Genomic DNA, 27,096 nt, shown 5'->3' with positions numbered 1-27,096 from the left:
CCCTCATTACCCTCTCTCGACCCCTTCCTTCTACTGAGCCCTAACAAGGCCCCTCCCTCCTGACATCTCTGACATCCAACGTTGGTCTCTATATGCATTCCTACAGACTCATAAAGACACACATAGACACAAACATACATACATACATACATACATACATACATACATACATACAAATACACATATCCCCACATACATCCATACACACACACACACACACACACACACACACACACACACACGAGGAGGACCCAAGGGAAGTGCTGTGTCTCCTACCCTTTCTCTTCATGCTGGTCCTGGCTGTCTCTTGGGCTCAGGAGTCTCTTCTGTTCTCTTCCACCGTAGATGAAAACTGCAAGGACAAGTACTACAACTGCAATGTGGTGGTCCAGGCGCGCCTCTGTGTCTACAACTACTACAAGACTGCCTGCTGCGCCTCTTGCACCCGAGTGGCCAACAGACACACAGGCTTTCTGGGGAGCCGATAACACTCCTGCCCTCCTGGGGTTACAAGCAGTGCTGGCTGGTTGCTGCTCCGCCGGGGACCCCACGCTCACCCTCATAAAGCGTACCACATGGTACCCAGGATGTTACAAAGCCATGGCTGGCCCTTTGAGCATTGCCCTATCCTGATGATGCCCTTCTCTGGGGCCTGGCGCTTGCTGATGGTGCCTTCTGAAAATCAAGCATACAGCTCTCATCCCAACTCCAGGCCTGCTGTCGACCAAGTGCAGCCTCCTTCCTGGTGTTACTGGCCTGCCCAAAATTAGAACCCCTTTGGAAAGTCAAGAGAGGGCCTCACCCCACCTTACAGCACCAAGAAACCTTGCTGAGACCTGTGTGTCCCTGTTACCCCAGCTCAGCCGTTATCTGTTGCCATTCTTAAGGAGACTAGACAGCTCCCTGCCCCAGAACAGAGGTGTCTCGGCACAGAGTGCCTTCTTGTTGAGCAGGTACACACCTTCTCAGACATTAGCTTGCTGGAGGCTGCAGCACCCCAGAACGGGAGGCAGGGGGTGAATATGGGCTCCCACTTTACTGGCAAGGAGACTGGGGCTCTACTCAGGTAACTGAGCTGCCGTTTAGGGGCCAGGCCTACCCCAGATGGTTGAGCACAGCCCTCACCCCCATAGCACCTCCGGTGACCCTGGGCTCTGTCCAGAGCCTACAGTCTGAAGGATGAATGGGGCTTCCTCTCTGACCAGGAGGCTGAGAAGTTTCCCCAAGTGCTTTCTCAAATGATCACTTAGTTCTTCCAAGATGTCTGCACCCATGTCCCCCTTCCCTCAGCTTTAACTCCTGCTAACAGGACTCTGGTGTTCACTAAGTTCCATTTTCAACAGAACTGTCCCTCGAAATGAGATAGCCACAGAGAGAGCTGCTCAGTTGTCAGGGATTCTCTGGGCCACTCTGGAGCTGGAGCAAACTCGCAACTCCCACAGGCCCTTGTTCCACTGTCTCTCCTGGGTTCTTCATGGTGCCACCTAGTGGGAAGCTAAGCCAGTTATCCCAACACCATCATATTACATTAGAAAGGGTCTTGTTTGAGCCCCGAGGACTGACAGAAGTTTCTATCTAGTGGTCTCACATCTCTCCCCTCCACTGTGGCTCTTACTTCCCACAAGCCTTGACCATCAAGATCAATTTTAACGCTGCAGGTCTGGGAGAAGGAGCTAGGAAGCCCTCTGTGTCTCTGCTGAGGAACTTTTGACCAACTATAATTCCAGATGCCCCAGGCCTGCGGGAACTCAGTGTTTATTGAAAGGCAAACCATCTTGGGGTGCCAGGTATGGGGAGACAATTAAGAGAAATATTTTTTTCTTAAAAACTGTAAACTTACAGAAATGACCTTATTTCGGGTTCTGGGCATGCTCCCTTAAAGAGAGTGCATACCCTTAGCATTGTGACTGCTCACAGTGTCAGGATTCCAGTGGCCTTGGCCTTCTGTGAATATCCTCCCAGCATCCTCCCATCATTTGTCTCTTCATGGGGAGCCTGGCATTGCATCCATTAACAAGCAGCCCCACCTCTCCTGTGGGGCAGGAGGTATAGCCCAGCAGAGACTGCACTTGGCCTGCTAGGCACAGAGAGAAGTTCCCTTCCTGTCCCTCTCACTGCATGCTTCTGCTTGTCCCACGCAGTTTCCCCTCTACACAGCCATTCTCAGATCTTGCTGGACGAGGCAGACATTTGAAGGATTCCTTGGAAGATGTTTGTGCACATGCCCGATGGTAAGGCATGCCCGATCTGTGGGTAAAATGGAGGCTGGCATTAGCCCCAGGGAAGGAAAGTGTTCTAGTAACCAGAGTCACCCAACAGTGGGCGGTCATGAGGCCTGAAGGACTTCTCTCCGGAGAATGAGCGCTCTGCTCCTTCCAGTTCACAAATCCTCAGGGCTGGGCTGGGTTGGTGATGGCTTTGTCTGTCTTGTGTCTCAGAAGTCACCTCAACAATGATCGTCCTGTAGTGGGGTAGGTCAGAGAGAATGGTCTTCTGGCAAACAAAACAAAACAAGCAAACAAACAGAACCCAAACAACAAAACTAGAAAACGCCTCACCTGAGTTTGGTTTGGTTTGTTTTTTGTTTTTTGTTTTTTGGTTTTTTTTTTGTTTTTTGTTTTTTTTTTTTGTTTTTTCAGGAAAATGAGTTGTTCCCAGGAGTTCAGTTCCTTTTAGAAGGTTACAGATTTTAGAATGGGGTCAATTTACCAGCTTGTTTAGAAGGCCAACCTTGCAAAGGTCCTGGTTCCTCCTTCCATGCCCTGCACAGTCTCCTCCTTACTCGATGTGGGCAGTGAGGCCTTGGACTCCCCAGTGATCACCAGGGACAGATGTCTGTGCCTGCAGATGGTTCTTTATCCGCCACCTCCTTCTCAGGCCTCTCCAATTCCCTTCGTTGGCTGTGATGTGGAACTAAAATTTATATTTCAATATTGATTTTACTCCGCTGTGCCAGATGGCCACATCCTGAGCTCTGGATGAAAAATTTTAGATAGATTAAAGCTACTATGTAGCCTTTCTCAACAAAAGTCAACAGAGTCCCAAATGAAAAGTGTGTGCTGTCTTGCTCTCACTGGAAAAAAACCTTGCTCCAGGCCTCTGTTGAGTCTCTATTTTCCTTTGCCTCAGGGCTGGCTGGGAATATGCTCTCTGGCCGCTAGAGGGAGCTGTTCCCTGCTGGTAGCCTTGCTCGGACTATCGAGGAGCCAGGGGAGCTTGTCAGCCCAGGATTTCTGTTTCACCTTCTCTCTGTGCTTTTAGCATGCACCCATCTATTTGTTCTCTACACGTTTATACACAACATTCTCTTTTTAAAAGGTAGCTTTCTATAGGGCCAAGAAACGGGAGATGCTAGGTGAATTTATTGTGTGGTATGGAGAAATCTAGATATTGCTAATGCCTGCCCAGAAAGCCTCCTCGTTTTACTAATAGCTGTCTTAGCTTTGACACTATAGAGTTTTCCTATATAAATAGAAGGAATAAAATAAAACAGGATGACATCACGACAGGATGGATGATCTGTCAGCCCTGCAGGTGGAGGCCAGATTCTTGCCAGAAAAAAACATTTTGCTTGTAGCTTAGATATCCTAGAAGAAAATTGGCTGATGCCCTGAGCTTGGAGAGCCAATAGCTAGAGTAAGAAGGATCTGAAAAGATGTTTTTAAAATCCCGAAGAGAAGGTCAGTTCTGTGGGAGGTGGCGAAAGCCCTACCTTTGGATTAAAAGAATAATTATATAGTTGAAAGGTGATAGAAAGGGAAGAATTTCAGCTAAGCTCAGAGTGAGTCAAAGCGTGGAAGGAGCATTAGAATATAAAGGACCCCTGGACTAACGAGTTAGCTCAGTCAGCAAAGCGCTGAAGAACCCAGTTCGAGTCTCAGAACCCAGATGCAAAAAGCTGGGTGTGGCGGTACTCACTTGTCATCCCAGCACTGGGGAGGCAGAGACAGGAGGATGCCTGGGGCTCACTAGCTGACCAGCCCAGCCTACTTGGCAACTTCCAGGCCAGCAAGAAAAAAATATGGTGGATCTCAAAAATAAACATGGTGGATGGCACCTGTGTGTATAAGCCATTCCACAAGCCACCAAGGCCACAGAGAAAGCATGAGTGAGTTGAGCTGGTGTCTCAGTAGGAGGACTATTGCTCACATGTAATGTTCAGATGGGGTTTCCCAATCCTGATAAAGAGGGCAGCCTGTTGGAGACAGAGGCGAGGGACCTCTGAGGTAGGATATCTTCAGAAGAGACACCATGAGAGCCTCTCAGGAGTCGGAGGGAGAAAGCGCAGCAGAACAGGTTGCTCTTACAGAATAACAAACTTTCCGCAAGCCAGAACCACTACGGTGCAGGGATGCTGGAGATAGTAATTCATCATAGAAGTGGCAGCTGAGACAGGATGGCAGTGTGTCGGAATGTGGAACAGCTCTGAGTGACTCATCTACATCGTTCCTAACTCCCACTACCTTGTCGCCACTTGAAACCCATTAGCACCCCTTCCTGTTAGCCGTGTGTGCCCTTGTATCGCTGGCAACCTGGGCAGAGCCATCTCCATGAATCTGCTCCACAGAGGGGCAAACTGACATGGGGCTAACCGCCTGCCTTGACTAGCCTGGGCTATTTACCTCCAATCTCTTTTGTAAGAACACCTTGCCTTCCTGAGGGACCCCTTGCTGACAAAGAGTAGCCACTCCCTACCCCAAACTGTCCTTTATACTCTGAATCCTTGTTCTGTTGTTGCACTCCGTGCTGTGCAAAGTGGCCCCAAGAATATAGAAACTCCCAGCCTCATCAGATGATCAGCCCTGGCCTCAGTGAGATGAAAATCCCTTCTGTTACACCCACTAACTCCCACCTTCCTGGGCTGCCCAGCCCCACACCATCTGCCCGACATAAGGATATACTTTGTTATAACTTATTACTTTGTTCTCTGTAAATACAAGATGTTTATAGGAAATTGTATTCTGAGCTATAACTGCAGAGTGAACTGCAACACCAGAATAGCTCTGTTGTTTAGAATACGTTCGTTGTAAAGGGACCCAATAGGTATTTATTTACATATGCCATCCACATTCACAGAAAACGGTTTGATTGGCCGAGCCAGCTTCCTGGTACCTGCTGCACCACAGTGTCTTAGTCTACGCCAATCCGTACAGTTTATATAGTGATTGGCCAAACTTTTGGGGGATTAAAATCAAATATAACTAACTCTGCTTTTGACATATTCAGGGACTCTTCCCCCTGGTATTGTGCCTGACTAAGCCTGCCACCTTTCTGTATTAAATACATTTCCTCATATGATATGCCTTCTCCTCACACCCAAACACTGTGGGAGAACGGAAGGTGACTGGTCTTTCTTGTCCCTCTCAGTGTGGCCTGCCGTTAGCTTCACCTGCCTCATGGCTCTGGTCAGAGCTTCTGAGATCTTGGGCTGAGGGGGCTGGGCGAGGCTTGGAGACAGGACACAGCAGGTTCTTAGCTCTGATGCTAACCCCAGGGCTCCTGTTGGGGACTATGGGGGCCAGGGCCTCGAGGCTGATCTGTGAACTGAAGAACCAGGATTGAGAAACCCCTGAGGACACCACCAGTTCTGTGTCTCCTCTGCAGGCTTAAGTTATTGTGGAAGGGGGAGGCAAGTAGACGGGTGAATTGTATGAGCAATTATGGGCTGATTTCCAGCACTATTTTGTGTACAACTAATTTATTTTTATTGTAAAAATACAATAAACTGGTTAAAAGATCTGCTGAGTTAACTGTCTGTGCTCTTGCTTGTCCTTGTCACTCTTCTATTGCTGTGAAGAGCCTTGATGACCACGGTAACTCTTACATAAAGGAAAGCACTTAAGTGAGAACTGGCTTACAGTTTCAGAGGCTTAGTTCATTATCACCATGGTGGGGAGCATGGTGCTAGAGCACTCCATGAGAGCTACATCCTGATCTGCAGACAGACAGACAGACAGACAGACAGACAGACAGACAGAGACAGACAGACAGAGTCTGAGCCTGTCATGCTCTTTTAAAACCTCAAAGACCACCCCACAGTGACTCATTTCCTTCACTAAGGCAAACCTACTCCAACAAGGTCACTCTTCCTAGTCCTTCTCAAATAGGGTCACTTACCCTGGTGACTAACCATTCAAAGGTATGAGTGTCTGTGGGAGCCATTCTTATTCAAACCACATTACTGTACTCACAGCTTGTGTGAAAGTTTCCCAGAGAGGTGAACAAGTGGCTTCTGGTGCTGAGCATGTCAAATGCTGCTGGTAGCTGTAGTCTGCCCACTCTGAAAGGATAAGAACCCAGGTCAGTGGGTGGCAGCCTGCTGTGATTTCCCTTCTCCTCGCCCTTCCTCCCTCTCGACCTCCCCCTGCCCCTCTCCCGCTCTGATTCAGTAAGCCACCTCTACTCCCGTGCCCCATGTCGTATGTAGAGGCCAAAATTGGTTTTTGACATGTGGGCATGGTGATCTAGGCTTCGAGTCTCAGCGCTTAGGTGGAGGTAGGACAGTTTGGAGTTCAGGGTCATCGTGGGCATATAGGCAGTTGAAGGCCACTTTCACACAGTGGGGCACAAGGGATTGAGTTTATTTGAGCTGAATGCCAACACCTTCATCCTCTCACCCTGACCACAGAACTCCTGGCTGCCTCCTGTATCTGAGCCCAGATGCTCTTGTCTTTGCCCAAGGTTCCCCTGGCCTTAACACCTGTCCTTGCCCAAGACCCAACACCATCATTCTTGCCAGCACCGGAACAGGAACCCATGTGTGTGCTAGAGCTGATGTGTAATTAGGTGCGAGCCCCAGAACAGCTTGTTTCAGACGGTTGTTTCCGACCTCCAGGTTGGAAAGCCAGGGTTGTCAGTGGTGCCGCTTCGGTTCTGTTTTGAAGCTGTGGGGTTTGTGTTTGTTGTTTGGGCTAGCCATTTCCTTTCCATTCGTTATGTGAATACATTTTATCACAGTAAGCAAACATTATATTATTAACTCAGCCAAGGAGGCCAGTGAAACAAACCATCATTGGCCTCTAACATCTGAGAGTCCCTGGAGTATGAAGCAGCTGGAGGCATCTGTGATTCAAACGACCAGAACTCGATTGTCCATCCAGGAATGGCTGAGCAACAGCTAGGGCCTGGGGCACAAGCCAGTCATCTGCCCAGACCTCTCCAGGATCACGCCAGGCGCCCCCATGGGTTCCCTCCATGGGTTGCTACAGCCTGAATATGGAAACCTGTGAGATCTTTCCACTCTTTTTTTTAAGGTGGGCAATTATTAATGATGTGAACTTGCCTCTTAAACTGTGTCCATGTGTCCCACAAATTTGGGTATGTTGTCTTTTCATTATCACTCAATTCTAAAGTTTTTAATGTTAGGACACCTATTCAGGCTGCGACTGCACGCACCATGGGGAAGCAGCAGGCATTTCTGGGTCCAGAAGGTTCCCTGGCCCTCAGGCCCAGCAGCCCCTTCTTCCAGGGCACCAAGTCCTCCCCAGGTGCTCTCAATCTGCGGCCTCCCCTCTGCACCTGCTGCAGCACCTCACAGCTTTCTGACTACACTCCGGCTGTCAGCCTTCTCGTCAGCCTTCTCCCTCCCTCCTGTGCTGTCCCAAACTTCAGCCAGCCTTGCCAGAAGACATTTCAGACCAGGCTGCGTTTCCCTATCCCGTTGGCTTTTATTCTTTTCCAAACAGAAGGTTCCTCACCACGCCTTGCTACAGACATCTGTGTGCTGACAGAGCCTCAGATGAATGGTGAATTTTCCAGGTTTAATCTAGCAGTTTCTGAGTCTGGATTCAGTAAGTGTCCTTCCTGCTCTTTGCTCCCCAAGTCCTAGTAAATGATCCTTCAGGTAGTGACATCTGGAAGGTAGAAAAACTAAGATTTAGACACACACACACATACACACACACACACACACACAAATACCTCCAGCCATTTTGACAGGTCATCTCGATTCTGTGGGAACACAAAAATCTTTTTTAGACAATATTATAATAAGAGAGGATTGCCTAATCCTGTAGAAACTCGATGCCCCGGGGAAGGGGGTGCTGGTGGGTTGAGGTGGGGTGGGTGGGGGAGTACCCTCTCATAAGCAAAGGAGAAGAGGAATGGGGTGTGAAGAAGTCGGGGCTGGGGGGCCTCAAAGGAGGGCAATGTTTGGAATGTAAATAAATAAAACAATTTAATTTTTAAAATACTATAATGTTTGATGCCAATGTGTAAGTCTTTGATTTGGCTCAATAAATCCAAATCCCTTCATCTACATTCAGCACCCATCTTCTGGCAGCAAATGACACAACACGTGAGTCTTGGTGTCAGATCTGATGTTAAGGTATGATGACATCACCTCTAGGGGAAATCTTTGCGCTTTGGTGGAGAAAACCAAACTGGAGACACTGGATACTTTGCCAGGGTTCATCACTAAGAGTTTAAACCTTTGCCTGAAGTGTCGACTTGTATATTGATGAAGGGTTTTACAGTTTCAAATTTCAGTAAATAATGATAGAATTCAGTCTGTGGGTGCAAAGCTATCGGGACAATGCTACCATCTTGTGGTTATTCTGGGTGTTGCAGGCAAGTCGAATTACGTGAAGTGTGTGCAGTCAGCTGCCTGTTCGATTGACCCAGGGTAAGAAGGAAAGGTCTCTGACTTGAACCATAGACAAGGGGCGGAGACTTCGGCCCTCTTTCCTAAGCGGCACTGTCCCCTCCCGACAGGAGGGGGCGCGATTGCTCAGACTCGCAGATTCCAGCTGAAGAAATGCTAACCCATTCTTCCTGTTAGCCAAAACCGCCACGTGGCCAGAACCGGTCGTGGGAGTGATGGAAGCAGAGGGGGAAAAGCATAAAGTCGAATGTGTATGATCAAATTAAATCGTCAACCACATTAACCGTGTAGCTTGTTCATAAGTGTAGACACATTTTACAGTGACTTTTTATGATATAAAATGTCAGTCACACGTTGTGGTTAGCAAGTCAAGTGTGCGCAGAAAAGAGCATTAATTAAGCCATGGCTGCACAATCTAAGCAACATGTCTAAGAACCAGATATCCCCTTGTTTCATCTCTGTCTTACTAAGGTCTCCTAGAAACGTGGGGCCTGGTTCACAGAAAATAAAACTAAATGGCATTTCATAAAATAAAAATAAAATAAAATTTCAGTCACAAGCAAAATTATAGATAACAGACAGCGAGACCCATACCCATCAAGTTTAAATATTGATGGCTCAGCCACCCTTTTCTTTTATTCTGTTTGGGCATGCACAGGCTTGAGCCCCGAATCTGTGCACACTATGCAAGGGCCTCTACCTCTGGGATACACCCAGTCCTCATTAATTTAGTTATTTTTAAAGACAAGTTTTTTTTTTTTAAGTCTTCTGGCTGGTGAGGTGGCTCAGCTGGTAAAGGTGTTTGCTACCAAACCTGACTAGAGTTCAATCCCCAGGGCAGAAGAAGCGAATTGCTTTCTGAAAGTTGTCCTCCAACATGTAAACATGAAGACAGTGATAACAATAATTAATACTTTTATGTTGTTTTGTCGAAAGCTTCAGGAGCAAATCTAAGCACTGCCAGACAGGTTTCTAACAGACTCGTTTGTTTTTATCAATATAACCAGGACACACTATCACAGCAAACTACCCTAATACTTTTTCAGGGGTGTCATTGTTGCTGTTGCCATTGTTGTCTTGAGACAGAGTTTCTCTGTGTAGCCCTGGCCATCCTGGAACTCACTACATAAACCAGGCTGGCTTCAAACTCACAAAGATACACCTGCCTCTGCTTCCTGGGTGCTGGGATTAAAGGCAAGGGCAACCACACCCAGCCCTCCACCCCAAGATCTGATCCGTGACCCAGCAGTGAACTGGTTTACAATCCAGTTCAGCAGGTGTGAGGTGGGGTGGGGCGGGAGCTCCTAGATGGGTTGCTGCAGGCTACAGCTGTTCTCAGCAGAGACCGCCCTGAAACCGATGTGCTGGCCTTATAGTTTAGAGAAATTACGTCAGATTCAGCATGCCCGCTCTATGCTTAATCTGTTCCTAAGTGTTTCTTGTTAGTATTACTCCAGCGGTTGTTTCTGTTTTAAATGCTTTCTTTTCACAATAAGCACGGGCTTCCGAAAGCATTGCTTTGATATCTTATGCAAATGTCTCATCTTAGAATCAAACAGTCAATCTCAGCCTAATGTAGAAGTTCCCTTTAAAAATAGACTCCCAGAAATATATTTCATCTACTGAGGAAGTAGAAAACACCAGTAAAATAACAAGACTAATGTTAAGAACTACATTAAACAGACTAATGGGTTTAAATAGATTTAATATCCATCAGCACGCCTCTGGCTTACTGTGATTTTGGTTTTGCGATATTTTGTTAACTTGCTATCTCCTCCTTCCTACTCATAATCCTTTTCAGTACCCCAGAAACCTGCCATGATGGACTGTGAATATAGCTTAGGGCAGAGGGCTGGCCCTGCATGCCCAAGGTCCCGAGTTCAATCCTTAGTACCACAAACGAGATCAGCATCAGGGAGGAGAGACAAGTGCCATAACAGGGACAAACTAGGTTTCTTCGTGTGGGGGTTTGGTGACAGGAGACCACGTCTTGGTAAACTGTGACCCTGTCCATGTAAGAAAATCTGACAGGAGACATGGACAGAGTTCTCCTGAGGAGCTGGGGATGCGGCTCCATGGTTAAGGGGCAGGCTTTGCGAGCATGAGAACCTGAGCCTGGATCCCTAAAGTCCCTGTGAATGCCAGGTAGGTGTGGCAGCCCACCTGTAACTCCAGCCTCAGAAAATGAAGATGGGATCTCCAGATCTAGATAGCTAGCCTTATTGATGAGATCTGGATTTGATTGAGAGACCCTGGCTTACAGAATACATTGAGTGAGCAGTGGAAGATATCCCGACATCAGTGTTGGGCTTCCCTGTGTGGACTTGAGTACGCATGAATGTACACATACACCACACACACACACACACACACACACACACACACACACACACCATGCACATGCACACACATCTCATGCACACACACCATGCACAAGCACACACACATGCACACACATCACATGCACACACACCATGCACAAGCACACACACATGCACACACATCACATGCACACACACCATGCGCAAGCACACACACAGGCCATGTGCAGGCAACACATGCTCTGTGTAGGGGTCAGGAGTTCCAGTCAGGTCTGGGCAGCACAGGGTGAAAGGACAGGAAAAAAAACCCATTCCTACCCAGGACCCTCCTGGAACTTCTTCCTTGTGTAGAGTTGCTTTGGGCTTGTGTGTTTTCTAGGGAACAACTCTTTCACCTCCCTTCAGGAGAGCCTCAGTTTAGAAGTTTTGACAAATGGTAAAATATAGTTAAGAAAGGGTATCAGGAAGGAGGACAGTATCAAAAGTCGCATAGGAAATGTCGCCGTGTGTCACATTAGAGCATGTCCCTCTGCACAGCTCCTCTGGGGATTTTCTATAATCCTTGCAGCTGTCATCGTGACAGTTTCCAGAACCTCAAGAATAAGTGGATGCGGGCAGTGATGTTCTGTGCCAACTCAGCACATGTCACATGTGGCCTCTCCTCACCCCCACGTGTGCATTCCTGCACGTCCACACATACACAGCTTTGGTAATTCTCCAGCCTATCCTTGAAGTTCCAGAAACATTCTCTGGGAGGTCAGCATGGACGGCAGAAAGGTTTCTGTGGAGAAATCCCTTCACTTTTCCTGTGCGTTGCTGTGGCTGGGCCTGTTGATGCATGTTAGCAGGGTATGGTGAGCAACAGTGTTAATTCCAGCACTTGGAGGCTGGAGCTCAGGCCAGACTCTATGTCAAGACCCTGTCTCAAACCAACAAGAAAAAAAAAAAAAAACAAGTACAATTTTAAAAATACTTTTATACTGGTTTTCAAATTCTTCTGTACTCTCTCCCAACCCCTGCTGAGACGCTTTCCACCCCAAGATCTGATCCGTGACCCAGCAATGAACTGGTTTACAATCCAGTTCAGCAGGTGTGAGGCGGGGTGGGGCGGGAGCTGCAGGGGTGGGTTGCTGCAGGCTACAGCTGTTCTCAGCAGAGACCGCCCTGATGCCGATGTGCTGGCCTTATAGTTTAAAGAAATTATGGCGGATTCAGCATGCCCGCTCTATGCTTAATCTGTTCCTAAGTGTTTCTTGTTAGTATTACTCTGGGTAATATGATTTCCCACCCACTCCCTCTGTTTTCAAAAAAAATGAACTCGCTTTCTTCTATTCCAACTTTAGCTGTAATGCATATTTATCAGGCAATATTAAAAAAATAACGAAGTTTTTCCTTCTGATGGGAACTTCTGCCTTGATGATTCTAGAATGTTCTTCTAGTATAGGCCTGGGAGGAAGCTCAGTGAGTAAAGTGCTTACTTTGTGAGCACAGGGACCTGAGTTCAAATCCATGACAATCATAAAAGTAGGGCATAGCTGTATGTGCCTGGATTCCCAGTGTTGGGGGCAGAAGAGGGCAGATCCAGGGGACTCATTATTGATCCAGCCTAGCTGCACTGGGGTGCTTCTGTGAGGAACTATCTCAAGGGGTGAAGCAAGATACCTCTGTCCTCCTCCACCATATGCACGTGTAAACACACACATACCACATATATACATACACAGACACACACACACACACACACACACACACACACACACACACACACGCTGTTCTGCTAGAGAAAAGAGGAAGAAGCCCACCCTTCAGAGGGCCTGGCAGAAGGGAGGAATTGACCCAGTTATGATCACCCCAGTCACCTCACGTGAAAAGGTAAAGACCTTCCCTGCAGTTGGTGCAGGGATAGGGTTCTCGGTCTGTTCAGTCTTTAAAATGCTCAGGGGCAAAGACTTCTCCACAGACGGCCTGGGCAGCTGGGCAGGAGAAATCTGATTACTTCTAAATGTTATCTAGAGAGCAGAGTAAAGAGCCTTTGTTGAGGAACGGCTGGTGTCTGCCTGCTAGCATCTGCCTTTCTGAGTTCTGACCTGTACACCGCCCATCCTAGAAAAAGAAGCCATTGATCCAGGTAGGCCAGGCCAAGAAGCCCGGCATCCTGCGACCTTTAGTCTCCTATGAAATCAGGCTAGAAACACTGTTTATATGGCTTGAAGTGCAGGAACCAAGAGATAGTCTCCCCATCGGCAGTGGCTACTGTATGAGGGTCTGTGGCACACAGACAGCATCCACAGGTGGGTGTTTTATACAATTGTAGCAGGATTTAACGCTCTGGAAATTTCCTGTTGGTTGGGTTTGAGAAGTAAAGTTGCTGAGCTCTGTAGAACACACAGGCAACTGTATCTCTTCAAAGAGTGAGGATACCTCAGGGCGGAGTGGGGGCCTGATTGGCAGAGAGCTTACCTAGCCAAGTACTAGGTTCCATTCCCAGGACCACATAGACCAAGTGGCTTGCCCTTGAAATACCGGCACTAAGGAGGCAGAGGCTGACCTCCGAGCAGCTGTGGCTGCCTACACAAGACCTATCAGCAACTAAACGTGAATCAGGGAGGAACTAAAGGGGCCCTTCTCTCCCACTACCAATAGATTTTGAGGGAGAGGCAGCCATTGTGTACCACTGAGGAACGCTCCAGTCCATAGTTCAAACCCATTGTTACATAGACATTTCCAGTTAAACTCACTGGGCCTCAAAACAAAACAAAAACCCCACAAAGTCAAAATGTGTTCGTTGTTTGTTTGAAGAGAGTTTGTAGAGAGGAAGAGGAGGGCATGTGATGCAGGTGGGAGTGGTCTAGGAGGTAGATAATAGAGAGAACCTTATACGTGTATGAAATTGTCAAAGAACAAAATAAAAGTTAAAAGAGTTATCCTTGGCTGCATGGCGAGTTTGAGGCTAGCCTCGAGTATACGATACCCTGTCAGGTAATTAACCCTGGGAGAAGATGGTTCCAGGGGCCCCATGCTGTGACAGGACTAGATCTTGTAGAGCCACTTCTGGAATGCCAGCCAGTCACCAACGTCACAGGCAGCAGCCATTGTCCCAACCTGGCAGGAGCCATCTCCATTGTCAGGCAGAATTCTGGCAGGTCAAACCTCAGGCCCGTGCCCTAGCCAGACCCAGACTAGGGATTTTCCAAGCCCGGGCCCTAAGGAGGTTAGCACTGCTGCTTGTACCATTCACACCACCCGCCCAGGCCCCTGGGGAGTCAGAGGAAGTTGCTGACCCGTACCCTAGAGGAATAATTGCATTAGGAAGGTGGCCTCTGTCCCCTAGAAGAATAATTGCATTAGGAAGGTGGCCTCTGGTGGCTTTGTCAGCATTTTCGAGGCTTTGAGCTGAGTAATCCTTTGGCGTCTGCCCCAGCAGCTGGCGGTCACAGGCTGGGGGAACGCCACCCCCGCCCCCCAGGCTCAGCTAACCCCTGCACGGTACATCTCCCGTCATCTAACCACTGAGCTGCTACTGCCAGCACAGGGCTCAGTCCCGGGAGGACCTAATATGCCAAAGACCGAGGATGTCAGGAGAACACAGATTCAGGAACAGACCTGCCCTCTGATCAGATGCCAAGCTAAAGTCTAAGCCCATTTCTGGGATCTTCCATCTGGACAGGGGAGAGAAAGTACACCTGGAGTAAGCTTCAGTAAGGCACAGCCTGGGCCTGGACAAGATTTAGCAGTAGGGAACAGGCGGGTTGAGAGGAAACTGAGCAGGTTTTGAAGGACAGGCAGGGATGAAGCAGGGGAGCAGGAGGGGCTCCCCCTTACCCACTCTACTTGTTTGCTCTGCCTCCAGGGATTGACCAGAAGCAAAGCCCCATGGGGAAGGAATTGAGTCTGTCCTGTCACACACCTGTGGGGTCAAGTCTCTGAGCTCAATTCGACACGAAGCCTCCCTGAGACCCAGCTGGGGGCTACCCTAGGATTTTCTCCCTTCCTCAGTCCTTCCTCTATATTGTCAGCCCCAAATGAGGCCCAAGTCCACCCAGAAAAGAAGAAAAGGACTCCCTTTGGCACTAGCCTGCCCCTGCCTCCTCCCTCTACCCTACTAACCCTTTACAGTATGTCTGCCATCCCCCCAACCCCCAAAACATATCCACCTGCTTTAGAGATGAAGAAACAGAAGTGCACAGAGCCCAGCAAATAAAATGCCAGGCTAGGTGCTGCCAGCAACTGCCCTTCAGGCCCTAGGTCCTGTCTTCATCTGGCCCCTTCTCCTGGCCCAGGCTCACTCCGATGTCTCCCTGGAGACGCTGGGATGGATCTGCATTGATTTACATTCAGCTCTATTCCTGCCTCTTTACTGCTCCATAGCTGTGCAGCTTGAGGCAACTTAACTCCCTACTCTGGGCCTCTCTGACTCAGGCTCCCAGCTGCAAGGCTCATAGTGGTGGCTTTTCTGTAGGGTCACTGTGAGGTGTATGACAGCGGGGGTTTGTGTGAGAAGTCTCTGAATTCTTCCCCAGAGCACTTCACTGCTGAGACTCCACCTTTGACTCCTCCTGCCCACCATAGATTCCACACCCAGAGGCCCGATAGTTCTCTCTGTACTGGTTCAGCTCAACCCTCCCCTCAGCCTGGCCCTATTCTACCCCTGCACATGATTGCACAGCACCAAAGTCCTTGGGCCCCCCTCACATTTCTATGCAGATCAGTTGGAGATGAGTGGGGTGTTGGGACATAGATCTTAGGTAAGGACAGAGACGGGTGAGAAGCTGTCACAGAAGCCATGAATGTCTGTCTTCAAAATTGCCCACAGAGTTTGGAAGACTTGCTAGGGTGACTTGGCTGCATGAAGCAGATGGCATGTCTAGAGTACAAACCTTGCTCTGATGCCCTGACTTGGCTGCTAAGTGGAGCTTCAGGCCTTGTCTATGAAGGGTCGTGAGGGGGTTCAGGGTAGAAGTGGGGACAGACAGGACATATGAGAGGCTCCTGCCCTCAGCGGATCACCCTGCAAAGCCCCTGGGCTGACTTTCCAAATCCCTAATAGTGCTTCTCTGTCATACTGAGGGTTAACCCCACTTAGGAGGCCATGCCCCACCCTTCTGTCCTCTTAACTCCATGATCCCTCTAGATGCTCCCGGGCTCTAATGCGGGACAGAATCGTCCTATCCCACTCTGTGAGGCAAGGCAGCTGAGGACGGGCATCCCTCCCCGCACACCAACACACTCTTTCCCATCCACTTGGGGCCTGGGGAGAGGACAGCAAAGGGCAGAGTAGCAGGGGCAAGAAAGGATGTTCCCTGTGTTGCTTCAACCTTCTTAGTACCAGGCACCAAAATACATTCTGGGAATCAACTAACTTCATTTTCCCAACCCTAACCTAAGACAGGCATCCTATCACACCGAGAGGAGAAAACTGAGGCTCAGAGAGGCTAAGTCACTTGCTTGGGGATGCATGGCCCATGACAGAGCAGAAGCATACATGGAGGTAGATCCATCCTTGCCCTAGCCTCTCTTCCTCTAGGAGCCTGGTACCAGGAGACACAGACTCCTGTTTCATGAGCTGCATCCCACCTCACTGCCCCATGGGAAAATGTCTACAGCCTGCCCAATACCTTCTGCCGGATCTGATCGCAGAGACATCTGGAGACGTGAGTCTTCCATGGGGCAAACCATTGGCCCTAAGCCATCCTTTAACAAGAGTCTAGGGTGAGAACCACCAGCATAGAGGGTGGGCTTCCCAGGACCCAACGTGAAGAAACAACTGGATGCAGAAACCCACACAGACACAATGATACATACAGTAGCACATGCCTCGAATACGTGGTGAATGCTACAGAAACATTTGAAGTCCTTGGGGGAGGTGGGATATGTAACACTCCTCCCCAGTAAGACTTGTCATCGGATAACAGACAGCTGAGAGCATGCCGACTCAGCCAACCTCCTGCACGTTAGGCAGCCTAGGAGTCAGTGTGAAGGTGGCAGGACTGACTGGCTCCCAGAGGCACCTGGGTAATGCTGCAGGTGTGGCCAGTTGATCCCCTGTGGAGACGGTAAAGATTGAGAGGATCATACACTGTGCCCAGCGAAGAGGATCATACACTGTGTCCAGCGCCGTGCTGGGAGAAGTCTGGACTCAGAGCCAAGGTGGTGAGAAAGCTCCAGAAGGAGGAAACGCTCCTAACTTGCAAGGGGAGGGAAGTAGAGGACAGACAGACAGAAATGGATACATAAACTGGGTCCAGCAACTTCTAGCAGGCAGGCAACCCTTGGGACCATCTGTATCCAATGAGCTCTACAGTGTCTGCCTCCGTTGTGCCCATGGCTGTGACGGCCTCCAAGAAGGAGTCTCCAGGTAGATGGGGCCTCGGAGAGGATCCGACAGGTATGATTTTTTTCTGGAGGTGAGGTCTGGGCTCTTGGGGAAGAGCGTACAAGCAGCAGGTTCAGGGAGCCAGGAGCGAGCTGGAGCCAGGTATCCCCAGCCCCAGGGCCGTGAGCAAGCAAGAGGGTCTGCTAACAACCCAGAAGTCCTAGAAACTCAGAGGTCAGCAGAGCAGGACCCAACAATGGAGCTGCCGAGGAAGGAGATGGGTGCTCTTGAGACACCAAGAGATCCTCGTGGCACATCTCGTAAGAGGCTGCAGCCACCCACAGGAGAGGAATGGAGCCGGGAAGGTGGAGGCAGCGTGGAGGGAGCACGGAGGGAGGAGCGAGGGGAAGGGGTGGGAGCGGAGGTTAGGATGTCATGGTGAGGAGGCTGCTGTTTCCGGTAGGTGTAGCTAGCTTGGGGAATGTGGGAACCTACGGACCTGGAAGAAGAGTGACTAGGGGAGGGAGTGTGCTGTCCTCTCAGTCCAGCTCTGCCTCCCTGCTCAGGTGTGGGTCCCTCGCTCCAGTGCCGAGTGTGTGGGGACAGCAGCAGTGGGAAGCACTATGGCATCTATGCCTGCAATGGCTGCAGCGGCTTCTTCAAGAGGAGTGTGAGACGGAGGCTCATCTACAGGTGCCACCAGCCCTGCGGGCCTGCCCCGGGATGCCTAGCACAGGTGGAGGGTGTTCCGGGAAAGCGGAAGCCCCAACTCAAAGCCTAAAGTCAGGGCATGACACTGGCCCCCAGGAGCTTGTGTCCTCTGCAGGTGCCAGGTAGGGGCAGGAATGTGCCCAGTGGATAAGGCCCATCGAAACCAGTGCCAGGCCTGCCGGCTGAAGAAGTGCTTACAAGCAGGCATGAACCAAGATGGTGAGTGGTGGGCTGGGCACAGTGAGGTGGGGAAGGCAAGAGAGCAAGTGGTATCACTGCCAAGGGGTGGGTGTTGTGTGTCCGTGTCCTGAGTCTCCTTGCTTTCCAAGCTGTACAGAATGAGCGCCAACCTCGAAGCCTGGCTCAGGTCCACCTGGAGAGCATGGAACCAGGCAGTGATCCCCGACCAGAACCGGTGGTGGCCTCTCCTGCCTTGGCAGGGCCCAGTCCCCGGGGCCCCACATCTGTATCTGCAGCCAGAGCCATGGGTCACCACTTTATGGCCAGCCTCATCTCTGCTGAGACATGTGCTAAGCTGGAGCCAGAGGACGGTAAGTGGGAGATCAGTGGCCATGGGTCCTCACACCTGACTTCCACAGAGAAGCACTAAGGTCCAAACCTCCTCCTTTATAGCCGAAGAGAATATTGACGTCACCAGCAATGACCCCGAATTCCCCGCATCCCCCTGCAATCTGGATGGCATCCATGAGACATCAGCTCGCCTGCTCTTCATGGCCGTCAAATGGGCCAAAAACTTGCCTGTGTTCTCCAACCTGCCTTTCCGGGACCAGGTACACAACACAGCCTGCCTGCAGGAGCTGGGCCAGGCACAGTCAGCAGTCGGAGGTCAGCCAGCTTGGGGGAACATATACCCCTGGGCTGGTGAGGGATGGGAACTTACACAGTTTGGAAGGTGACCTTGGGGTACTTGTGTCTCTGAGCTGGGTATGGTTAGGGCAATGGCAGTGGGAATATGTAACTCTCTGAGGGAAGGATGCTAGCCAGAGATGCATAGAACCTGGAATGGCATGCAGAGTGGGGTGTATGGCTCTTTGGGTCCATTGCCTTTTCTTCTGTGCAAACTGTCTGGCCTGTAGGCATTCTGTGCCAGTGAGGCATCTGCATACCCAGAACAACAACCAAGTGGCTGACTGAGTTCTTTAGAGCACAGGCTTCCTATGAATTCAGGTCTGAGCGTCCCCTAGCCTTTCCACATCTGAAAAAGTGCTCTGAGCTTCTAGTAGGCTGGCAGAGATCTCACGGTGGTCCAGAAGAGAGTGGTGTGGCCGGCCAGAGGTTCTGAGCCCTCAGCAGGGCTTGGAGGGACAGCTTGGATGAGTCAGCCAGTCTTTTGAACTCTCTCAGTGTGATGCTCTCGGGCTCCTCCTGAGGCCGCCCAGCATCCCTAGGCTTATCTTGAATGGTCCAGCCACAGCTCTGGATTGAATCCATGGAGCTGAGCCAGAGCCAGTGTAGGCAGAGGTCAGGAGCGAAGCTATAGGCACCTGCGAGGGGCTCTTCTGCTCCTGGGGAAGGTGGCAGGCTGGGAGCACTGGGAGCTGTGCCCCTGTGCTGACACTTGTGCCCTCTCTGATTACAGGTGATCTTGCTGGAAGAGGCATGGAATGAGCTTTTCCTTCTTGGAGCCATTCAGTGGTCTCTGCCCCTGGACAGCTGCCCACTGCTGGCACCGCCCGAGGCCTCCAGCAGCTCTCAAGGCAGACTGGCCTTGGCCAGTGCAGAGATGCGCTTCCTGCAGGAAACTATCTCCCGCTTCCGTGCTCTGGCAGTGGACCCCACAGAGTTTGCCTGCCTGAAGGCCCTGGTCCTCTTCAAACCTGGTACTGAGCCTTCGCCCAAGCCTTCCAAAGACATGGTTAGGAAGAAAGAGGGAAGAAGCAGATTTATGGTCACTTCTGTCTGCTGGGCTCCTCATAAACCCCCCCACCCCCGGTATAGAGGGACAGTCTTCTTTCTGGGTGAGGGGAAGCAGACAAAGAGATGTGGCCTGACAAACTACTTCTGGGGGTGTGGGGTGAGGCCGACTTCTGAAAGGGAGCTCAAGGGAGCTCACTGTTGCTGCTTCTCTCCAGAAACACGAGGTCTGAAGGATCCTGATCATGTGGAGGCTTTGCAGGACCAGTCCCAGGTGATGCTAAGCCAGCACAGCAAGGCTCACCACCCCAGTCAGCCTGTGAGGTGATAGCAATGACCCACCTGCCCACCTACCCTCCTCATTTGCCTCCTTCCCCCTACCTGCCTCTCCTACACCATCCCTGGGCTTCCTTGCTTAAGCAGGATAAAGGGCTCAGTCAGTCACAGATACCCAACATCTCCTGTGGACCAGGCTCCATGCCAGGCCCAGGAGGGCACCAAGAGACAAAGCCTATGGGGATGTTTGTTATGGTAGCCACGTGAAAGACAAGAATCATCCTGGTCAGGTGTGGAGAGTGGCTTGTGTCTGGAAGGGTAGCAAATGGCAGGCTTTAAATTTTTACTTTTTGGGCAGGCAAGTGGTGGTGTATGCCATTGATCCCAGCACTCAGGAGGCAGAAGTAGGCAGATCTCTCTGAGTTCAAGGCCAGCCTGGACCACTGAGCAAGTTTTAGGACAGCCAGGGCTACACAAAGAAATGCTGTCTCAAAAGAACAAATAAATAAGCAAAAACTTACTTTTTAAAGTAGGATCTCGGTTTACAGTCTAGACTAGGCTCAAATTTAATTCTGGGCTTACAGGTGTGCCCTACCAGCCTCTGACAGGGACCATGTGTGTCCATAACAGGACAGGATCTAAACAGAAGAGAAAAATCTTACCTATGAAGGCAGGGAGAGCCCAGCAAAATGTGTTCTTAGACAGGAGTCCAGTATGGAAGTGTCAAAAGATTCTTGCTGGTAGAAAGGTGGAAGATCCAGCCAGAGAGTTACCTTGGAACCAGACTAGAGTTCAGAATGCCTAGTCCGATGACAGAGGTAAGGGGAACACCTGAGGTTCTGTGGGAGGAGGCTTTCATCCACAGGACTGGACCCCATGCAGACTGGTGGGCAGTGTGCACAAAGGGCAGAGCAGTGACTTCCCTGTGCCTTGTCTGGGAGATTCCATGCCTTAGGGAGTGGCCACAGGGAGCAGGGAAACAGACTGCCATATACAACTCGGAACTCTGGAAAGGGACAGATTTGGCATTTAGCTAGAGGTATGAAAAAACAGGCAAAGCTATGCATTCGGAAGCAGGACTGTTCAAAACTTAAAAGGAAAGTTGAGAGTTAGAAGGAACTTGCCAAGCTCTGGGGAAAGTGTGGAAGGCACACTGTGAGGATGTGTGGGAAAGCCAGGCATGAAGAAACATAGCTATGGCCAACTGGTGCAGGCTGTGCGGAGGTGGCAGACATAGGTGTAGGTCCCAACGTAGTCTAGCACCAGGTCTTACACTGACGCACCAGGTAGTTTATTCCATTCAGCCAAGCATCTGGACTCTTCTAGACCACACTGTCTGCCATCTTCTGAAGAACTATGGTGACACGGTCATCTTTAGTCACCTCTCAGGTAGGTAAGCTCTGTACCACATGGTATAGGACCAGTGGGAGAATAGCGAAGGCTTGACATAGCTTCACAAGTGGTCATCACAGACATTCAGAAACCAGGGGTCTTCCTGGGTCAAGTTCCCTCTGGGACCAGCCCTCAGAGGCACCCTGGCCTGTTGATTGTGGATCCCATTGCAAAGGTACTGGGGAAGACTTCCTGTGGAGGGGCAGGAGAAACTTGAGTCACCCAGAGTCTGCCAACCAAGCATAAAGTCCTGAGTTTGGATCCCCGGCACCCACATAAGAGCCAGGCATAGTAGCACATATTACCCAGCACTGATCTTAGGGGAGACAAGTGGATCCATGGAGCTCACTGGCCAGCAGCTTAGTGGAATTGACAAGTTACAGATTCACTTGAGAGACCTTGCCTCAAAAGACAGGGAGGAAAGGCCCAGGAGTAAGAGTATTTGCTGTGCAAGCATCAGGACATGGGTTCAAATGCCTAGGACCCATGAGAGACAGGTGAAAGTGATGGGTATAGCAGGTTAAATAAATTTTACAAGGGGGGGGGTGCTGGGTAGCAGAGGCAGGTAGAACCCCGGGAGTGCTCTGTGCAGCCAGTCTAGCTGAAATAGCAAGGCTCAGGTTCAGAGAGAAACCTTGTCTCAAGGGAACACAGGGGAAATGTACAGGGTGTGCAATGTCTTCCTCTGGCCTCTGTGTGTATATACCAGCACGCCTGTGTGTTCACGTATATGGGTGCACACACACACACACACACACACACACACACACACACACACACACACAAAGTGATTGAAGAAGATGACCTCTGGCTCTTCGCCCAGGCTCCCCAGGTCACCTCTGCAGCTTATTACTTACTCTAGGCAGGACTGAGTGCCATGGCAGTGGCTTTCCAGTCTCCAGTTCAATGTACTTTAGCCAAGCCTACAGAGAGTTAGATGTTGAGGCACAGAACCGCTAATCACACCCACCCCTGTATGGTTTGTACGGTTTGCCCCGATACACTGTCTTGAGACTAAGTTCCGTGTGGTCAAGCTAAGCCCTGAGCTCACTGTGCCACTGGGGCTAAGCTGAGCTTCCAGCCTCCACTTCCAGAGCACGAGGAGGAGAACAGGCATGTGCAGCTGCACGTGGGATAGATAGAGCCCAGGGTCTGGTGCCTGCCGAGCACCAGATGAGCCGTAGCCTCAGCCTCTATTTACTGTGTTCTTAACAGTCTAGTGGTGCCTCACCCGCCATCTACCCGGTGGGTCCATTCCCGAAGTTTGCAGTAATTCTCCTGTACACTTCACAGTACTCCTTCCCACCTCCTAGGTCAGTAAGACAGGAGAAGGGAAGGTAGAGTAGGGTGGGGTGGGGCAGGGGGGGGGGTGACTGCTCCCAAGAGAAGGGAAGATTTTAGCTGGGCAAAGCCACTCACTAGCTCAGAGAGCGAAGTGCTGGCTTCTCATAGCTCTCTAGGTGCAGTCAAACCAGCAACTGCTTTGTGGAGTTCAGCCTTCTTCCGGTGGGGGTGGAGGTGGGGTGGGGTGGAAGAGGAGGGAGGCGGAGGGGCTGGGTAGGAGAATGGGCCTCAGGCCTTCTCCCCAGGATCATCTGGTCCTGATTTTTGTTTTTTTCTTTTTTGTACTGGGGGACAGCTGTTAGCAAATGATTCTTACTTGAAACTAGGATGGTGGGCTGAAGAGATGGCTCAGTGGTTAAGAACAACTGTTCTTCCAGAGGTCCTGAGTTCAATTCCCACCATCCACATGAGATGACTCATAACCATCTATAATGAGATCTGGTGCCCTCTTCTGGCATGCAGACAGAACATGTATACATAATAAATAAATCCTTAAAAGAAACAGTATTTAAAAAGAAAAAGAAAAAGAAAAAGAAAGATAGAAAGAAACTAGAATGGATTCTTTTTTCTGGATATATCTCAGCTAACTGAAATCTCCCTTGACCTCAGAATATTTTCAGTAGTAGTTCCTGTCATCAAAGGTGTTTCACAGACAGGAACTCATATTTGTCTATGTAAAACTAATGTGACTTAATTATAGCACTCGTGATCAATGAGCATCCAAGCAGGATTGCTCCCAAGGTCTCAAGCTGGGAGACAGCTGAACAAATATGGAAACAAGTATGGAGACTGGAGCTCGCCCACACAAAAGCTGGCAGGCATGGCAGGCCTGCAGTTGTAGCTCCTGGGAGACCACAGTGGTCCCTGGGGCAAGTTAGCTGGTGGACTAGCCAGAATTGGTGAGCTTCCGGGTCAGCAAGGGACCCTGCCTCAGTAATAGAGAATGATCCAGGAAGATACTGGACCTCAACTTCCACCTGAACACATGAGAACCTGTAGACACACTAAGGGCGTGCAGACAGACTGACAGACAGATACACACATATCACATTCATGTGCAAAGAAACCTCTCACTTTATAATCTTGACACATAATGAACAATATTGAGTCCCTATTTTTATTGTGCTTCTAACTGATGGAAAGGTGGAAGTGAGTCCTCTAATGCAGGGAGGAGCCTTCCTGCATTGAAATGCCCCAGGCTAGCCCTGGGCACCTCTCTCCGCTCCCCTCCCCCACTGCCTTGCTCTGAGGCTGGCCTGACAGCATCCTTTCTCCCGTTCAGGTTTGGGAAATTGCTTCTCCTGCTCCCATCCTTGAGGTTCATCACAGCTGAGCGCATCGAGCTCCTCTTCTTCCGAAAGACCATAGGGAACACTCCAATGGAGAAGCTGCTGTGTGACATGTTCAAAAACTAGTGGGAGTGCCAAGGGTACAGGCTCCTGGGCAACACATCTTCGAAGCTAAATATTTTCCTGCCTTTCTCATCCAGTAATTCCACATGCAGGTATTTGTACCTTGCAGAAATTTCTCCCAAAATATATTATTGGAAAGTCATAGCTGTCTTAATATTAATGCCCTAACTCTGTTTGGACAGTAGAATGCATGGATGTGCTGTTACAGTCATAGGAGAAACAGCTGTGGCAAACATAAAAATAAAAATGAACAGGGGTCCAGGAGACAGGGAGACATTTTATTGCCTAGAAGTTGAACAAAAGCCAGGCATGTATATCCCGTGTTCAAGACCAGGGGCGGCGAGGGGAAGGGAGGAAGGTGGGAATGCAAAGAAAAGGAAATGAGAAAAGAAAAATCCAGAATAAACCGATAGAGAGAAAGCCAGAGTCAGCTCAGGGTGGGGGTGGGGAATCGGAAGAGGGAAAATGGCCTCCTGCTCTAGGAATGCCCTTTATTTGGTTCGGATGATAACTTGACAGTCATTAAAACTCATTGAGCACTTAAAATCCATGCACTTTGCTTATTTTGTTTGACCTTAGTTAAAATAAAACCAGAAAACTGTGCCCCAGGCTTTCTGTTTGAGGACGTGGGAGACATGAACACAAGGTCTTTTGAGTTTTGTCTGGGTTCATTCCAAGTCCAGTTCAGGTGCCATGAATTCAGGCCCTGGGCAGTTTCCCACGGGATCTTCCTTCCTCCTGTAAAGCGCCTCTTGGAGCAAGACAGTTGCAGGAGTGTGTGTATGTGTAAAACTCTTCATTATCAGTGTGTGTGTGTGGTGTGTGTGCTTGTAAAACTATTCATTATCATTCTCTGTTGTGTGGTGTGTGTGTGTGTGTATGTGTTTGGTGTGTGTGGTATGGTGTGTGTGTGTGTTTGGTGTGTGTTGGTGTGGTATGGTGTGTGTATATGGTGTGTGTGTTTGGTGTGTGTTGGTGTGATATGGTGTGTGTGTGTGTTTGGTGTGTTTGGTGTGGTATGGTGTGTGTGTGGTGTGTATGTTTGGTGTGTGTTGGTGTGATATGGTGTGTGTGTGTATGGTGTGTGTGTTTGGTGTGTGTTGGTGTGATATGGTGTGTGTGTGTTTGGTGTGTTTGGTGTGGTATGGTGTGTGTGTGTGGTGTGGTGTGTGGTGTGTGTGTGTAAAACTATTCATTATCATTCTCTGGTGTGTGGTGTGTGGTGTGTGTGGTGTGTGTGGTGTGGTGTGTATGTGTGGTGTGTGGTGAGGTGTGGTGTGGTATGGTGTGTGTGTGTGTGTGTGTGTTGGGTGTGTGTTGGTGGTGTGGTGTGTGTGTGTGTGTATGTGTGTGTTGGTGGTGTGGTGTGTGTGTGTGTGTGTGTTTGGTGTGTGTTGGTGGTGTGGTGTGGTGTGGTGTGTGTGTGTGTGTATGTGTGTTTGGTGTGTGTGTGTATGTGTGTGTTGGTGGTGTGGTGTGGTGTGTGTGTATGTATGTGTGTTTGGTGTGTGTGTGTGTATGTGTGTGTTGGTGGTGTGGTGTGGTGTGTGTGTGTTTCGTGTGTGTGGTATGTGTGTGTTTGGTGTGTTTGGTGTGTGTTGATGGTGTGGTGTGGTGTGTGTGTGTGTGTGTTTGGTGTGTGTTGGTGGTGTAGTGTGGTGTGGTGTGTGTGTATGTGTGTTTGGTGTGTGTGTGTGTATGTGTGTGTTGGTGGTGTGGTGTGGTGTGTGTGTGTGTATGTGTGTTTGGTGTGTGTGTGTATGTGTGTTTGGTGTGTGTGTATGTGTGTGTTGGTGGTGTGGTGTGTGTGTGTGTGTATGTGTGTGTTGGTGGTGTGGTGTGTGTGTGTGTGTATGTGTGTTTGGTGTGTGTTGGTGGTGTGGTGTGTGTGTGTGTGTGTGTGTGTGTGTGTGTAGATCTCTTCATTATCATCCTTCATCTCCCTTGGAAACACCTGGCTCAGCAAACCCTCTTTTACAAGGAGAAACCTAGGCAAGTCCATGAGCCCTGGAAAATCACTATAAAGGCTAACATACGGCTGGCTGTTGAACAGCAAAGAGCACTTACTTTTAACATGTATGAAGCCCTGGTTTAGGTTCCCAGCAGCACCCAGACACATGGGGTTCACATATGTCAGGCAATGTATCCAACAGCAGTAGTGAGCTGGGCACTCAGGCTGTGTTGTGTAACCCCACATAACTCCAAGGAGGGGCAGCTGTCACACTTTCTAAATATGCTAAGACACTGTGGACTCCCACAGTGTGGTACAGATACTCGCTGCTTAACTACGATGCCCTCTGTCTTCCCCTCCACTCCGAGATCAGCTAGAGCATTCTGTTGCATTTCCTGTCTTCAGAGAAGAAACATAACATGTATGAAGCCCTGGTTTAGGTTCCCAATGTTTTCTGGAAGAAAAACATTGTATGAGAAAACCACAAAAAGTCTAGGGATTCCCTGGCTTTTGCCTTTTATTTAAATACCCACAGCTACAAAGACTGACTCTCTGCACAGGAAATGTCGAAAGGTGGGCCGGGCTAAGAGATGAAAGAGTTTGACAAATACTGCCCGGTGAAAGACCTTCACACCAGAGCCCGTCAAATGATTGAGGCTCTGTCTTCTGAAAGCATCAGCCCATGGCTAGCAGGATGGCTCAGTGGGAAAACGACAATAGTCACCGAGCTCTATCTCTGTGTGAGCTCTGGGACACACATGGTTGTAGGAGAAAACCAACTTCTACAGGTTCTCTCTCTGATCACCACATGTACACACCATGACATGTATGTACCCATCCACACACTAATAAATGAGAGAGAGAGAGAGAGAGAGAGAGAGAGAGAGAGAAAATATCAA

At 49.7% G+C, this 27,096-nt stretch overlaps 2 protein-coding genes across 3 annotated transcripts in view; both read left to right on the top strand.

Annotated features, from left to right (window-relative positions):
- Positions 1-5,738, top strand: part of Thsd4 (thrombospondin type 1 domain containing 4) — a 599,748-nt gene extending 594,010 nt beyond the window's left edge. For both annotated transcript variants that reach the window (XM_039082429.2, XM_039082430.2), the window contains one exon: positions 346-5,738. In XM_039082429.2, the coding sequence (XP_038938357.1) occupies positions 346-488 (143 nt within the window). In that variant the 3' untranslated portion in view covers positions 489-5,738. The remainder of the gene's footprint in view (positions 1-345) is intronic.
- Positions 5,739-17,053: 11,315 nt separating this feature from the next.
- On the top strand, positions 17,054-24,792 carry Nr2e3 (nuclear receptor subfamily 2, group E, member 3). Its single transcript, NM_001427660.1, has 8 exons — positions 17,054-17,308; positions 17,803-17,929; positions 18,063-18,166; positions 18,277-18,498; positions 18,581-18,738; positions 19,548-19,788; positions 20,041-20,146; positions 24,117-24,792. Exons 1-8 carry the CDS (start codon positions 17,212-17,214, stop codon positions 24,247-24,249), a joined length of 1,188 nt encoding a protein of 395 aa, NP_001414589.1. The 5' UTR covers positions 17,054-17,211; the 3' UTR covers positions 24,250-24,792.
- Positions 24,793-27,096: the final 2,304 nt, after the last annotated feature.

This window comes from Rattus norvegicus, chromosome 8 (genome assembly GCF_036323735.1).
Source record: "Rattus norvegicus strain BN/NHsdMcwi chromosome 8, GRCr8, whole genome shotgun sequence".
Taxonomy (NCBI): domain Eukaryota; kingdom Metazoa; phylum Chordata; class Mammalia; order Rodentia; family Muridae; genus Rattus; species Rattus norvegicus.
Note: the sequence above shows the minus strand (reverse complement) of the source record. Positions and strands in the feature narration are given on the sequence as shown.